This window comes from Crinia signifera, chromosome 2 (assembly GCF_055691185.1).
Source record: "Crinia signifera chromosome 2, ASM5569118v1, whole genome shotgun sequence".
NCBI classification, from domain to species: Eukaryota; Metazoa; Chordata; class Amphibia; order Anura; family Myobatrachidae; genus Crinia; species Crinia signifera.
In genome coordinates, this window is record NC_139218.1 from 221,435,888 (window position 1) to 221,452,034 (window position 16,147).

Sequence of the window (16,147 nt, forward strand, 5' to 3'; positions counted from 1 at the left end):
GCAATAAAATCTGTACATCCTGGGGCTTCTGTACTGGTAATCAATGAGTTAATCACTGTGAAAACTCCATTCTGCAGTCAAAAGTCAGGTTTTTAAGAAACCTGATCCCTGGAAAGACTACTGAAGTTCTCAGTTACAGAAATAATCACCCTATTTTCAAAGCAGGCTCAGTGCAGTAGGGTAGTTTGCCCAAGGGAATGACCATAATGCTATGACAGCTGGAAATGTAGACAGAGACCTACAGTTTCAGAAGCAGATATCCGCTGCTATAGAAAAAAGGTCTGACATTGGGTTATTTGTTAAATATAAACAACATACACATGAGCAGTGAAAAAGCGGGTATTGAAGCACAGGTAACTTATCCTCATGTTACTTTAAGATTTTGAGGCTCATTCATTTACAGGTTTTTAAGCTGTGCACCAGCATAGTTTACAATGTACTCTGCATTGACAGCTATTTCTACAGAATAGCAACAAAGTAACTGAGCTTACAAAATTGAGCATTAATGTGATGTGTATAAGCTAATGGTGCCCATACACTTATGCGGTCAGATGCGATGCGACATCGCAATGCAATGTCCCATCGCATCAAGTGGTGCCCAGTGCAGCACCCGATGTCGCATGCCATCTGCGATGGACATCGGGTACTGGAAGAGGGGTGACGAGACAGCTGTGGAGCAGAGTGGAGGAGCTCTGTCGGCGGGACTCTGATTGGCTGAGGTCGCTGAGAGAGAGAGAGAGAGAGAGAGAGAGAGAGAGAGAGAGAGAGAGAGAGAGAGAGAGAGAGAGAGAGAGAGAGAGAGAGAGAGAGAGAGAGCGCTCAGCCAATCAGCTCTCTCTCTCAGCGGCCTCAGCCAATCAGAGGGCCGTCCAGTGTTTCTTTTTTTTTTTTAACATTACATTTTTATTATGAATTTTTCATGAGAATAACATGGGGGTACAGAAGGGAAAGAAGGGGGGGGAAGAAAAAACAAAACAAATGATAAAACAATAATTGTCTCACAAGTCATATCAGACCAGAAATAATGCATTACAATTACAGTCTGCATCCACACAAAGCACTAAATCATTGTATAACAAAGTAAAACTCATCTTCTGGTCAGGTGGGTTGCTGTAGTTAGTCGAGTGGCTAATCTTTTCATTATACAGCAAAGCCATTTCATTCAAAAGTTAACGACAAGCCACCTTTCCTAGTTGCAGTCAGGGAATGAGGCCTGGCTTTGAATCGAAGGGTTATGGTCCCCTCCCAGCGGTGGCTCACTCAGAAACGATGAACTCCAGTCGGTCGTAGTTTTGCACACAGCACAGTCAGGAGTCCCAGGGGGGTATTCAATCTTTGTTGTGCACCCGTAGCCATCTCGTGGAGCACAGGTGACTCTGCCTACTGGGGGAGTATTCAATGTCAGGGGAACGGTGCCCCTGTCCCGTTCTTGTTTTGCTCGCCTGGAGCTCGGCAGTCGGGATTCAATGTCCCGGCCGCCGAGCGGCAAGAAGGGGGCGTGGCCGCGAGTTGATGACGAACATAGACGAGCTCCGGCCAGGAGCTCACCTATTTCCGGCTTCTCTCGGCAGAACGAGCCCGACGGCACAAACCCCTGTTCAATGCTGTCGGGGAAGACAGCATTGAATAGGGCCCCGCAGCCATCTCCCCCGTCGGGAGATGGCTGCGGGTGCACGACAAAGATTGAATACCCCCCTGGGACTCCTGACTGTGCGGTGTGCAAAACTACGACAGACTGGAGTTCATAGTTTCTGAGTGAGCCACCGCTGGGAAGGGACCATAACCCTTCGATTTTAAAGTCAGGCCTCATTTCCTGACTGCAACTAGGAAAGGTGGCTTGCCGTCAACTTTTGAGAGACCCGGTGATGGTCCCTTCTTGATAACCAAGAAGTGCATTGGACTGCATCACATTCAAGGATTAATCATCCATTCAACTTGTGGCGACCAGTTTGGTAATTCTCAAAATACCTCCGGAGATACTGCAAGTTATGGCTATAATTTATGCCCCTAGGCTAACCACATATTGATGTGGCCAACAGCACCTCAGGCTTAAGCCCCGTACACACGGGGGAGATATATTGCACAGCAATATATGGCTGAGCAATATATTGCTCAGTTTCTCCTTTTCATCAGCGACCAGAGATGGTCGCTGATGAAAAGGAACCTCAGCCGGCGGTGCCACAGAGGTAATCAGCTGGTCACAGGAGCGAGCTCCTGCGACCAGCGATTAGAATGGGGCAGAAAACGGGAGCGCGCACCTGGCGATTTATCGCCGGGGCACACTCCTATCACTGGCAATATGGTCGCCAGCGATTTCAGCTCCTATCGCCCCCCGTGTGTACACAGCACTATTGATATTGTTGTGCCATTTTAATGAGATTGTGTTCACTTTTTATTTCTTTATATGTGTTTTTTAAAAATAGGATATATTCAAAATTGGTTATTTTTATTATAACTTGTCCAGTGCTGCTTTTTAGGCCCATGTGGTTTCCTCATTTGCATAACATTGTATTTTTATTTCTACAGAACGTATACCTATAGAATTTTAGTTAATGACTGTCCGTTTCAACATTGCTGTTATGTTGACAAAGAACAACTTGAGGAAAAGCAGGTGCATGACACTAGTCACATTACTCTAAAGCAGGAGTGGGGAACCTCAGGCCCGGTAGCAGGTCTGAGTGGCCCTCCCACCCGCCTGGCAGCTTTGCCGAGAGTCAAGTACAGGGGAATTCTTGCGAGAGGTCGGTATTTCTCGCGAGATTCCTTTTAATCAACAGCAGTCGGAGACTGTCAGTCCTATTCAGTGGCAGCCGCCGGAGCATGGGACGGCTGCAGCAGGACAATTTGTAAGAGAAATTTTTAAATATGGCCCCCGAAGGATTTTTTCCCCATACAAACGGCCCTTGGCACAAAGAAGGTTCCCAACCCCTGCTCTAAAGAGACTGTCGTCAAAAAGAGTTTACTAGTCTTTATTGAATCACATTAAACACCTGGTTTTAAGGTCAAAGTCTACACATCCTAATAAACAAGATTCAGTAAAAGCTTACCAAAACGTCACGGTATCTCAATGTTTTTGCTAATAACCAGCTGTAAGACCCATTGATCAAGTCTGGACGAGTTGTACATCACAACTATATGGACATGTTTAAGTTGATCAAACCTTTTCAAAGACCCTCCAGCACAAACCCTTCCACCTGGTCAGAATTCATTTTGATTAGAAAAGGACTTTTTAAATGTTTTTTTTGCAGGTTCCAGATCATTAGTTTTAGTAGAAAATTTGGGAGCAATTTAAATTGAGTAATTATTTATTTGCATAAAATTTGTGCATAAAATTTGAGCAGTACGGATGGTGTAATGAAGGCATTCCCAACCACGGTCCTCAAGGCACACCAACAGTAGAGGTTTTAGTGATATGCAGGCTTGAGCACAGATGACTTAATTAGTACCTGAGTGATTCTGATTAGGTTTTGTAAAAGCTCCAAGGGAGAACTTTACCTTGCAGCCTAAAAAGCTGCAATAAAAAAAGTTTAGTAAGATAAAGACACATTCTGGGGGGTGAACATGCAGGGAAACGTTACCTGGAATGTATGGGTTACTGCGCATTACCTCTGGATTTACTGCACAGGTGAAAGGGAACTTTTATTTAAAAAAGATCCAGAGCTTTCCCTGTGTAATTAACCCTGCGGCTAATTGGACTCCCCCATAGTGTACTAGGTACTTTCCTGTTACAAATGAATTATAATAAAAACTCAGATAAAGCATAATAATGCAAAGCAAAGGTCACTCATAGCTGACCTGTCTTCTCCCTTTTTATATAGGCTGTATACTTTAAGGCATATTCAATTAGGAGTGAATTTTCCACGAAGTCTCCACCTCTGAGTTTTTCCCACAGGTGCCATATTTTTGATATTCAAGTGGGTCATAGTTTTTATGCAGTGCTTAATTTTTTGAGCACCTCCAAAACATATAGATTTTTCCTAAAACCCATATTTAAAGAAAAAAATTGATGAGACTTGCTTTGGAACACCTTGAAAACCCCCTTAATTAGTCCAATTATAGCTGCGCTGGCTTCCTCCGCCGCTTCCCAAAGTGTTCTCTTCTCCTCAGTGTCGCAGACAGCATGGCTGCCAAAGACTGGGCACAGGTACACTTTCACTCTGCACCCACTCTGCTACACTACTGCTCACCATGCACCCCCTCCCCACACACACTTTGCATTTCAACCAAACAGTCTTTAGTTCTCAAGTTAATACAAGCCCTTTGTGGTTGGGGAAACACTATAGCACTGAAGGAAGTATTTGTTGAATTACCAACACTAGGTATCTGCAATCCCTGTACATAATCTTTGGATTACAGTGAACTTGTTATCAATGCACAAAAGGGACAGTTACATAATATTTATATAAATGTAGCTAACCAATTCATGAGTAGTAGCCCGTTGATATCAGGCAATGCGCTGTTATTTCACTGGGATACTGCAAGACATGGTTATGCAATTATTTACAAGAGACAGGAAGGAAGGAGCCACAAAGAATAATGAAATACAAAAAGGAAGACATGGCATAGTATCAGTACAGAAATATGAAATAGCCTCGTCACAGAACCTTAGAGCTCCAAACCAGATAGAGGAAAGGATGCAGTAATGTAGACACTAATGGGATAACAAAACACTATAGTGAAGAATAATGCAATTTGGCACAGGAGAGGTGGCAACAAAAAACACATGAATAGGCATGAAGTGCTTTCATCAGGGTAATGGAGATGACAAAATAGGTTAAGGTACCCATGCACAGTGCAATGTCTAGGTGCAATGCAATGCACGCTCCCATGCACATCACAGCGCACAGCACAGAGTCTGTGAAACCTGTACATTTTGTACTAGATCGCATTGTATCTAGTACAAAACGCACGCTGCTGTAGCACATTGTATGCTTTTTGTACTAGATACATTGCAACCTAGTACAAAATGTACAGAGTTCATCGCTCCGAGCAAGGGCACCTTAAGGCAGTTGGACACATGACTGCTTAATAAGGCAAATACTTTTTATTTCAAAAACACAGATTAAACTACAGTTTGCTACAGTTGTCGTTAAATCCACTTTGCAAATATTAATCTGATAATGACCCCCCATGTAAAATGGTACTAGAAGAAAAATAACAAATGTCCTTGCAAGTTTGGGACAGATGAGCTGCAAACATCAATCGTGGGAAAATAATTTGGGGGAATCTTAATGGATGGTATCCTGAATTATTTAGAGGGGCATAGTATAAATCAGTAGAAACCAGCATGTGTTTGTAAAAATAATTTGTGCCAAACTAACCTAATAAAGTTTTCACAAGGAAATCAGCAAGAACCTAGATATGGGGCATGCTGTAGACATGGTCTAGCTGGACTTTGCAAAAGCCTTTGATACTGTGCCATATAAGAGATTGGTTAACAAAAAATAATGGAGGGGTAAAAATTTGTAGCTGGGTAAGAAACTGGCTGCAGGATAAAGAGTAGGCCTTAAAAGGATAAAGTGGAGGGTGATACTTAGTAATAAAGTCATACTTGCCTACCTGACCCTCTCCATGAAGGATAAAATGCTCTGCTCCTGGATTTCCCTGGTAATGTATGATTGACATCACCTGTGGGGAGCTAGGTAATTGATAAGAAAGGCGTTTCACCACAGGTGATGGCAATCATACATTACCAGGGAAGTCCAGGAACAGAGCATTTTCACCCTCATGGAGAGGGTCAGGTAGGCAAGTATGGATAAAGTACCAGCCAATCAGCTCATAAGTGCCATATTACAGGAGGTGTTTAACAAATAGCAGTTATGAGCTCATTGGGTGGTACTTTGTCATGCTTTATCTCACCCTCCAATTTATCAATTGTTAAGGCTTAACACATTTGGCACAGATAGTCTTGGTAAACGGTACATTTTCAGGTTGGATACTTGTTCTACGTGGGGTACCACAGGGATTGCTTATATTTAACATATTCATTAATTAAATAGAGGAGGGAATACTAAGCAAAATATCCATCTTTGTGGATGACAGAAAAATGTGCAGGGTGATTAGAACAGATAAGGCTATCTCCACACTACAGAGGGTTTTATATGAACTAGAGGAGTGGAAAATGAGGTTCAATGTTGATAAATGTAAGGTTATGCATCTTGGGAGACATAACCAGTGTGCTACTTACAACCTAAATGGGGTAGAATTGGGAAAATCAGGTTTGGAAAAAGTACCTAGGATTTCAAATTGACAACAAACAAAGGAATGTTTACGCTAGAAAAGAGAAGTGCAAGGGAGACATGCTTAACGTGTACAAATATATCAGGGGACAATATAACAAACTGTCAGACACCCTATCTACTTTGACGTTAGAGACTAGGACATATGGGCATGCGCTCAGGCTGGGTAGAGAAGATTTCGTACCCTCCAGAAAGGCTTTTTTCGGTCGGGGCAGTAAAAGTATGGAAATCCTGTAAAAAAATTGAACTTGATGGACTTAAGTCTTCTTTTAACCTCAACTACTATGTTACTATGTAATTAGTTGCATGGAAAAAATACTATGCCTTGATAAAAAACACCCCCTTGGTTTGTTGTAACTTTACTATAAAAAAAGGGTACAACATACAGTCTATTATATACAGTAATGTAAGTTTTTGGAATCAGAAGCCAATCTACAGGAGCAGTCAAAGAAAAGAAACATTCAAATCCAGCTTACCTTTGAAATGAGCTCATCGTGGTTTGCCAAGTGAGCTCTGCAGTGGATACAACTGTATGTTCTATGACATGATGGCAGGTAGGCCTGAAACGTTTTGGACCTTGTCATTTTCACCATTGGAGCCACTGACCGCTGAGTAAACTCTGGAGTGGCCCACGAGGCGCTCCCGCAGGAAGGATCGCACGGGAAACACCGGAAGACACAGGTAAAGGCCGTGGTTTGGCAGGTTATGGGTGTGGGGTCAGGCTCCACACGCTGAAAAATGCACTAATGTTTGTCAGTGTGTCCAGAAACCAATGTGAAATTCCCCAATGACCTAGAAGAAAGATCATCAGTTTGTTATTCATGGGAAACAATCAATTGCAATAAAAAAGATGCAGTTCATAATATAAACGTTGTATTCAAATACTTAATTCAAATAAAAACCACTTCCAAGTTTATGGCAGGGGGAGGAAAACCTGTCAGAGACACCTCTATTACTATTATGGCAGGGTTTAGCATAAACGATCATATTTGGTCTAGGACATACCTCATGACATTCGCAATTAATACCCCTTTTACACCACCGCAAAAACCTGGGGTTTTCCCTCCTGGACTCAGCGGGGTAAAAGGGGTTAACCTATATCCCTTTACACAGAACTTCTACCCAGGTTCTGACCAGGGTACAACACGGGCAGAGGGCAGTGTAAACGGGTACGCCGGGTCATCCAACCCGGCTCCCGTATAAAGCAATGGGAGAAGCCAACCTCCAGACTGCAGCATCCTGCGGTCAACATGGAGGTTGAGTGGGGGGAACCCGGCTCCGCTGCTGTCCTGAACAGAACCCATTTGCAGTATATCATTTATCAGGCTGAAAACAGACGTGCCACAACACATTTCCAATGAGGATTAGAGAGGTTAAGTGTTAATCAAGAGATGAAAACTCCAGGACTGGATGTACGATGGACCATTTGTACTCACTCCAAAGCCAAGCAGGACTAACCCTCCATGCATACCTGTGTTAATGAGTGGGAGCTGTACATATTTTTGCACGAGTGGAAAATGGTTTACAAAAAACTCACAATATCACCTTTATGGTAACACACTGCCCCACTTCTCATGCCCCCCCCCCTCCCATGATTGCAGCATTTCTGACAATAGCCCTACCCCCACCTCACATGTTATCCCCTCACAGTAGGTGTTAAGGGGAAGCAGTGTTCCCTGGAGCACTCCTCTTGCCCCCTCACTGCAGCGACACAATGTACTGTGACCTCTACTGACGGCTGTTATATCTACGGAGGGTGCGGTCAGTGGTTGCTTTGAAGTCTAGAATTGTTGGTAGTGCTGTCCACAGTGGCTGCTGTGATGTCTGGGGAGGGCAGCTGAACCTATGAGATTGCAGCAGGGGCATCTGTGCCCAATCTTCCCGCAGCATCAGATCATGTTGTTCAGTGCTAAAAAAAGGACAAAGGGTGAAATAGTCCCAAGGCGCAGCCAATCCTTGCAGCCACAAGTTGGAAGAGGGACCACAAACGACGGCCCTACTACCCAGACTTTGCAGAAGATGTTTCAACGGCTGCTGCCGTCTTTCTCAAGGCCTCTCAACTCATTGTTTTTTTTTTTTTTTTTTGGGGATTACGAATGAGACCATTGTTTTTCCTTCCTCCCTCAATGTACACCACTGCTTGTGGAAATTGAGATGAGGTGCTGAAAGGATCAAAGGTCTCTCCAAACAAAGATACCCTTATATGCTTCAAACAACACTTTGCCTTAGTGAGTACGCATCTAAGCAAGTGTCATCTTTGATCTGGTACTGTGAGTGCTACATTACACTAAGCGGTAACCACTAAAAATAAAGAAACCATTAAGCGTTTGATCCAACCTCCCATGAGAGTACGGTACGCACCCCCCATTACAGATATTGATTACTGTCGGGTCCCATACAGCACGAGGTGATTCTAATGATCGACCAGCGAAAGATACCTTTATAGGTGTATTATTCTTTACCTTCCTGTGAGTTGGGTACGGACCTCTATTCTAAAGTCACTGGGATACATCTGTACTATCTTTAGAGTGAAGTACTTCCTCTGATTTATTGTATTTTATTTTACATATACATTGAATCCTGATTGAGACGTCTGTCAATCAAATTGTGACAACAAATCCAGCGCCGACAAGTTTGTTCTTCTTCTGCATGTTCTTCAGTGCTGATCATTAAAGTGAGGGGACAAAACAATTAGAAGTGATGCATAGCTTGTTTGGGGAGTTTGAATGAAATGCTGAGGAAAATAGCGGAGCGGTGTTGTATTGCAGGGCTGAAAACCAAAATGGGAGCCTGAATGATAAAAACGTGTTTGGTGAAAAATAAATTTACAGTAGGTGGGTATATACAAGCCATACATTTCAATTAACTGAAGGTGGAATTCCAATTTGAATAGAAGTGCAAAAAGCCACCTAAAAAAGCTCCTAATACTTGAATAGACAGAATATACTGTGAACAGCGTCTGTTCCTGTAATACCCCAAGAAAATCCAGAATGCTTCTAAAAAAGATCCTCAATATAAGGCAACTGTTCATAGGAGTGTTTAAAGTTACCAGTCCACTGTTAGAAGACAGGAAAATCCCACCAATATACTACTCAAGCAGCAGGATGAATTTCACTGGTGCAGTAAACACTTGCCCTATATTTAGGGACATTTCCAGAAGCATTCTGGATGTTCTTGGGGCATTATAGGAACAGACTGTCATGATCCGGGTATTACAGCATGCATATTTACTATCCAGTGGCTGAGAAGACTGTCCCTGTGCTCCAGACATGGTTTCTATTAGCGCTGTGTACAAGATCAGCAGTCTCCCAGTGCAGCTATCCCAGCGGCTATACTCCACTCCATGTACAACAGTCCTTTGACACATGGGAGAACACAATTCAGACACTCCCTTCATCCACAGAAGTACAGGCCTAGAAGTGGTTTTGGCACATTGGGGGAGATGTATTAAGCCTTAAGAGATAAATGCAAGGGTGATAAAGCGAGATAAACGTCCAGCCAATCACCTGCTAACTGCCATGTTACAGGCTGTGTTTGAAAAAAGTCAGTAAGGAGCTGATTGGCTGGACGGTTATCTCTCCTTATCACCCCTGCATTTATCTCTTGTTATGGCTTAATTCATCCGCCCAATTGTTTTGTACAGAACAACATCTGTTTTATAAATCATTGCATTACAGCATATTTACCCAAGGGCTATTCTATGCAAACCAACTACACACAGAAGCTTCTTAGATTGCACTGAACTGTCTTACCCCCTTCCCAGGGGATGCGGTTAATTTGCCGGCGGTCGGGATCCCGGCGGTCGGAATCCCGACACTGGAATCCCAAAACTTTCTCCCTCCGTGGGTGTCCACGACACCCATAGAGGGAGAATAAAATAGCGTGCCGAGCGTAGCGAGGCACCGGGCCCGCTGCGTGGCGAGCGCAGCGAGCCCGCAAGGGGGGGCGATCCATGTCCCCCCCTTGTCGGGATTTCGGCGGTCGGGATTCCGAACGCCGGGATCCCGACCGCCGGGAAATCGTATCGGATCCCTTCCCAGCCCCATCCTCTCCTCTACAACATCTTTTCTTAGCAATTCCCGAGTTTCATCCTTGACTACTTGTTTTACTCCACACATTCAAAATATTTTTCACTCTTGCGGGGTCTACCCCTGAAACATCTGTAAAACATGGCCCTTTATCAACCTTGATGTTATGAAAACCCATACTATACACATAGGGACCAATCAATTGTTCTGGGTGCAAAAATATAATTGCTCCACCAGGCTCCCATTCATATAGATGCACAGTCTATATTAATGGGAGCCTGGTGGAGCAATAACATTTTTGCTATGTTCAGACACCTATAGCCATGGGGAAATAGTTATCACTAGAGACAGGATTATATGCAACATAAAAAGCTTGAAATATGCATGAAAAATACGTAAAATATGCATGAAAAGTGTTAAAATATGCTACATTAAATAATAAAAAAAGTCATTTTTAACTTATTTATTTAAAAATCAGCATACAATTAGTTGCAAATAAACCTCAAAAATAGGCCCACAGCATCTGCAGATGTCTAGTGCTGTACACAGGATTTTTTTTCTTCCTGGCTGCTACAGCATACTGCAGCGTCCAAAGCTCTTCTTGCATCAACTACACGGACCCTCATCTCCAGCACCGATGGATCAAATGTCAGCATAGCGTGTGACGGCGGCGCAGTGGAAGGCTTCCTCCCTGCGCCACATACTCACTGTGACATGGCATTTCCTCCGCGCCCCGTGATATCACAATCCTTCTGCCCACCTCCTCTGCTGCAGAAGTCTGTCTCTTGGTGTAAAGTCCCAGGCCAGGGGCAGGCAAATGTTCAGGAGCTCCGTAATGGCATCCGCCCCGACTGACTTTTATCAACATGGATTGGCAGCCTAGAGCAGTGTCAGACATATCGTACATCCATGGTTCCCCACTCTGCGCACATATTGCCCCAGCCTGCACACTCTACCACTACCTGGCCAGCAGCAGCAGGGCAAAGCAGTGCTGACTCGCGCGTGGAAAGGGGGCAGGGCCTAAAATATGCACCATCACAAGATTTTAGGTAAAATATGCAATAAACAGTGAGAATGGGCAAAATATGCAAATATATATAATCCTATCTCAAGCGTGTTTCAGGTAAAAAAGTGCTTAAATGATATTAAAGATACAGAACAATGGGTAGAAGTTTATATTTGGGTCATTTTACAACACTTAAAAAAAAAAAAAAGTTAAATAAAAGGAGTGCTCTGACCTGCAAGCCTGAAAACACTTGTACCACATAAAGCACCCCCAATATACATTATGTAGACAAAATTGATTGGACGATGACAGCTAAGATACTATACTGATATTTTAGTATTTTGTTAGGTCGACCATATGCAGTGATTACTGCAAACATTCTTCTTGGCAAACTGTCCACAAATGCCTGGACAACAGCAGGTGGTATGATTTGCCATTCTGCCTTAATTACAGTGACCAACTGGGACCCTGAAGAAGATGATCAAGTTGGCCTAGAACACATCCATTGCTCGAAATCATCCCAGATCTAGCCAGTCCATCTGTATTATCAAATTTTCTGTATACCGGTCCAGCATCTTCCTGATAAAACAGTCTTTTCCATGGAACTGCCACAAAGTAGGGAGCACATCCCAATACTGCTCAGAAATAATGTGACCATGCATTACAATTAGTGTACCCATGCCAAACCAGCAAAACACCACCTCATGCTTTACTGTAGGTACTTTTCACTACGGAAACAGATGTTCTTCTGGCAATTGTCAAGCCTAAACACGTCCATCTGACCTGAGAAGTGTAAATCATGATTAGTCACCCCATAACACTCACAGCCATTGTTCCACTGTTGCACTCTATTTACACCATCATAAGTGCTGGATTGAATTCTTATTTGTGATTTGAGGTTTATGAGCAGCTGCTCAACCATAATATGTAAGTGCATGGTCCTCCCAATGAAGGGTTCTTGTTGAAACAAACACATTGGCCATTCAGAAGACATGTGCAAAGGTATGCATTGGACAACCCCTGTTCTCTCTCAGCTCCCTGGTTAGCACCCTTGGATCCCTGGGTTGCAGTTTTGGAGGTCTTCCAGGGAAAGGTGCATTCCGGCAATGACCATTGCTGTTCTTGGCATTAATAACATAAGACGGTGGCTTTAGGGACCTTCTTAATATCCACAATGCTTACGACACTCATACCTCTGATCGATAATCGTACGATGATCCCCTTTTCAAACTCATTTACCTCTTTCCGGAAAGCCATTCCATTGGCAAATTATCTAATCATGACCACCTCTGCCCATTTTACACCTTCACGAACAGGTGTCCAATCCCTTATGTCTACATAGTGTTCCTGTCCAATACCTTGTTCCAGAATTTGTAGAATTTATTTTAATCAAAAAATGACATGTCACGATTGGTTAATTAACAACAATTTAAAAACTTCTTAAGTGCCTAATTAGTACTCCAGGGGGTGTCCTAGGTGTTCTGAACCAAATCCTGACAATCTTTCCTTAAATTAGTATGTTTTAACAAGCTTGTCATTTTCTCAGAGGTGGTAAAGTGTAGTTTGCGGTAAACCTATAAAGAATTATCGCCAGTAAATTTTTGCAGACAATTAAACATAGGCTTAATGCGAGTCACAATAAAAACAAAAAAACATTTTTACTGCTAAACCGGGTTATCTCAACTAATTAAATTCAGTCCTAAACCTTAAATAAGGGTAAACGGAATGGCAATTTTGGATTAGTTTGCACTTTGTGTACATGAGAAATTAAACATTGTATATAAAGCACTGGGACTAGGACTATTTACCTTTACGGCCACAGAGGCCAGACCAGAAATGTTTAAGTCTAGGGCTAGGTGTGTAATATTGGCATTTTTACTTCAGTGCATGCTGAACATGCTGATATTGTATGTAAATATTCAATGCTCACTGGGATGTTTAATGAAATGGTCTGAAAACCCATCCAATATCTTTAGGCTATTAATGTTTGTGTTTATTTATTCATTGTCCTTGTGGATTTGCTGATAGTAGCTATTAGAGCACTTTCTTCTTATCCTTCTTTAGCTAAATACCACAGAGGTCCAAAGTAGTTTAAGAATTCTCTTGATATCATTCTTTATGTATAGGTCTGTATATTAGGTGTACAATGACGCCATAGTTATGAAATAACTAATTGGGATGGTTATGAATCTGGGACTGGGAGTATTCTGCTCATTTTTTTTTTTAGATTGGGTGGTATGAATGTCTCGAAAAAGGGTTGTGCTAGGACCCGAAACATCGACAACCATGTTGGATTTTAAAATGTCAAATTAAAAGTTGGAAGATTTAGCTTATACAAGTCTGGTGAGTGCGCTCTGTGGAAATGTCCCCTGTCTTGGATAGATATAGAATTAAAATAAGAAATAAAAAAAAAATGGTACTTGTGTATTATAGCGGCGCCCCCGATGTACATCGTACGATGAACGTATCGCATGCCATTACCCGATGGCATGCGATGCGACACGATTTTGACCCCCTATACGATTAAAAATCGTATAAGCACCCTAAAGGGTGCTTTTGAGCACCCTAATGGGTGCTTACAATGTTAAATGCACCCTCACGCCACCCCCCCCCCACTATAAACGTGAACCCGAAGCGTGGCGAGCGCAGCGAGCCAGCGAGGGGCGGCGGTACGCGTCCTACGACCTTTTCATACCCACACTATCCACGTCGGCGTGGAGTTGAGAATAGATTAGTGTGGCGAGCGCAGCGAGCCCGAAGCGTGGCGAGGGGACGCGGATACCTTCACAGGTATCCGCGTCCCCTCGCCAGCTTCACAGGTATCCCCGTCCCCTCGCTTCGCTGCGCTCGCCACACTATTCTCAACTCCACGCCGACGTGGATAGTGGGGGTATGAAAAGGTCGTAGGACGCGTACCGCCGCCCCTCGCGGGCTCGCTGCACTCGCCAAGCTTCGGGTTCACGTTTATAGTGGGGGGGTGGTGTGGGGGTGCATTTAACATTGTAAGCACCCATTATGTTTAATCGCATCGCATGGCATTGTATGCCATGTACAATGGCATACAATTTGAAAATTGTATGCCATCGTACACTAACGAACGAAATCGCGTCGCATCGCATGCGTTATGGTATATGCAATAATCCTCCAGGCGCTATGTAAACCAATCCAATTGAGAATCAACGAAATGGCTGCCTTACCACAATATCCCCAGAGGGTTAAGGGACAGAAAGAACAACAGCATATACAATTGTGGTGTGGCGCCTAGAATTGATGAATAAAGTGTGTGTGTGTGTAAAATTATATATATATATATATATATATATATATATATATATATATATATATATATATATATATATATATATATATATATATATATATATATATATATACACACACACACACATATACACATATACACACACACACACACACACAAAATTTTTGGTACTTGTTTCCTAGCACGGCCACAAATCTTATGGATCGTGTACCTTTAGTTAAGGTACACGATCCATAAGATGGACCCGATTTCCTTTGAAATCAGGTCCATTTGGCCGGCTAGGACAAAATATCGGGGGCATCGCGTCGGTCGGGACCGTTAACAATGGTCCCGACGCGACCGACGCGATGCCCGCGATTTCCCCATAGGCTTCAATGTTAAAAAATATTTTAACATTGAAATTGTGTCGGGAAAGGTAAAATATCGGGGGCATCGCGTCGGTCGGGACCATTAACATAGGTCCCGACGCGATGCCCCCGATTTTTACATAGGCTTCAATGTTAAAAGATTTTTTAACATTGAAATCCTGAAAAAATTTGAAAAATGTGAAATGGGCCAATATGACCCATTTCACATTTTAGATGTCCCCGTCGTCACCCCACGATAGACGCCAACCCGAAGCGTGGCGAGCGCAGCGAGCCCGCGAGGGGCGGCGGTGCGCGTCCTCCGACCTTTTCATTCCCCTACTATCCACGTCGGCGTGGAGTTGAGAATAGAATAGTGTGGCGAGCGCAGCGAGCCACCGAGCCCGAAGCGTGGCGAGCGCAGCGAGGGGACGCGGATACCTTCACAGTTATACGCGTCCCCTCGCGGGCTTCACAGGTGTCCGTGGCGACGCGGACACCTGTGAAGTCCGCGAAGGGACGCGTTTACCTGTGAAGGTATCCGCGTCCGCTCGCCACGCTTCGGGCTCGGTGGCTCGCTGCGCTCGCCACACTATTCTATTCTCAACTCCACGCCGACGTGGATAGTAGGGGAATGAAAAGGTCGGAGGACGCGCACCGCTGCGCTCGCCACGCTTCGGGTTGGCGTCTATCGTGGGGTGGGGTGTACGCCGTGACATTTGGGGGGGTTGGGAATATTTTACATTGAATCCAATGTAAAATCGGGTCCCAGGGACCCGATTTACATTTAATTTAAAAAAAAAAAAAAAAAAATCGGGTCCAAAATCGGTCGGTCGCGACGATCGCATCGCATGCGACCAAATCGCATGCGATGCGATCGACCCGATTTTTCCGACACAACCACCCCGATGTAAATCGGTGTGGCCGTGCTAGGAAACAAGTACCAAATTTTTTTTTTTTTACATAATCATCATTTAAAAAAAAATGTCCTGAAGCAAGTTTTGTATTCTTTTCCTAAAAAATGCTTTATTTATTTTTGGCATAGAGAAAACGGGAGCGCGCATCGAATCAAATGCAGATCGAATAAGTCTTAAAAACTGTTTGATTTGATTTTGCTTCTATAAGCAAAATCGAATCGGAAACGTGTCAAAAATCGAAGCATGCGCACACTCCTTAAGTAGTACTGGTTCCAATAATGAGAGCAGCTGTTCGTACTGCTCAGAATTCATCCCCCTCACCGATGCTGGGGG

At 43.5% G+C, this 16,147-nt stretch overlaps 1 protein-coding gene across 4 annotated transcripts in view; it reads right to left on the reverse strand.

Annotated features, from left to right (window-relative positions):
- The window catches only part of YPEL2 (yippee like 2), a 76,350-nt gene that overhangs the window by 43,035 nt on the left and 17,168 nt on the right, over nucleotides 1–16,147 (reverse strand). For all 4 annotated transcript variants that reach the window (XM_083173772.1, XM_083173773.1, XM_083173775.1 and 1 more), the window contains one exon: nucleotides 6,716–7,031. In XM_083173772.1, the coding sequence (XP_083029898.1) occupies nucleotides 6,716–6,832 (117 nt within the window). In that variant the 5' untranslated portion in view covers nucleotides 6,833–7,031. The remainder of the gene's footprint in view (nucleotides 1–6,715; nucleotides 7,032–16,147) is intronic.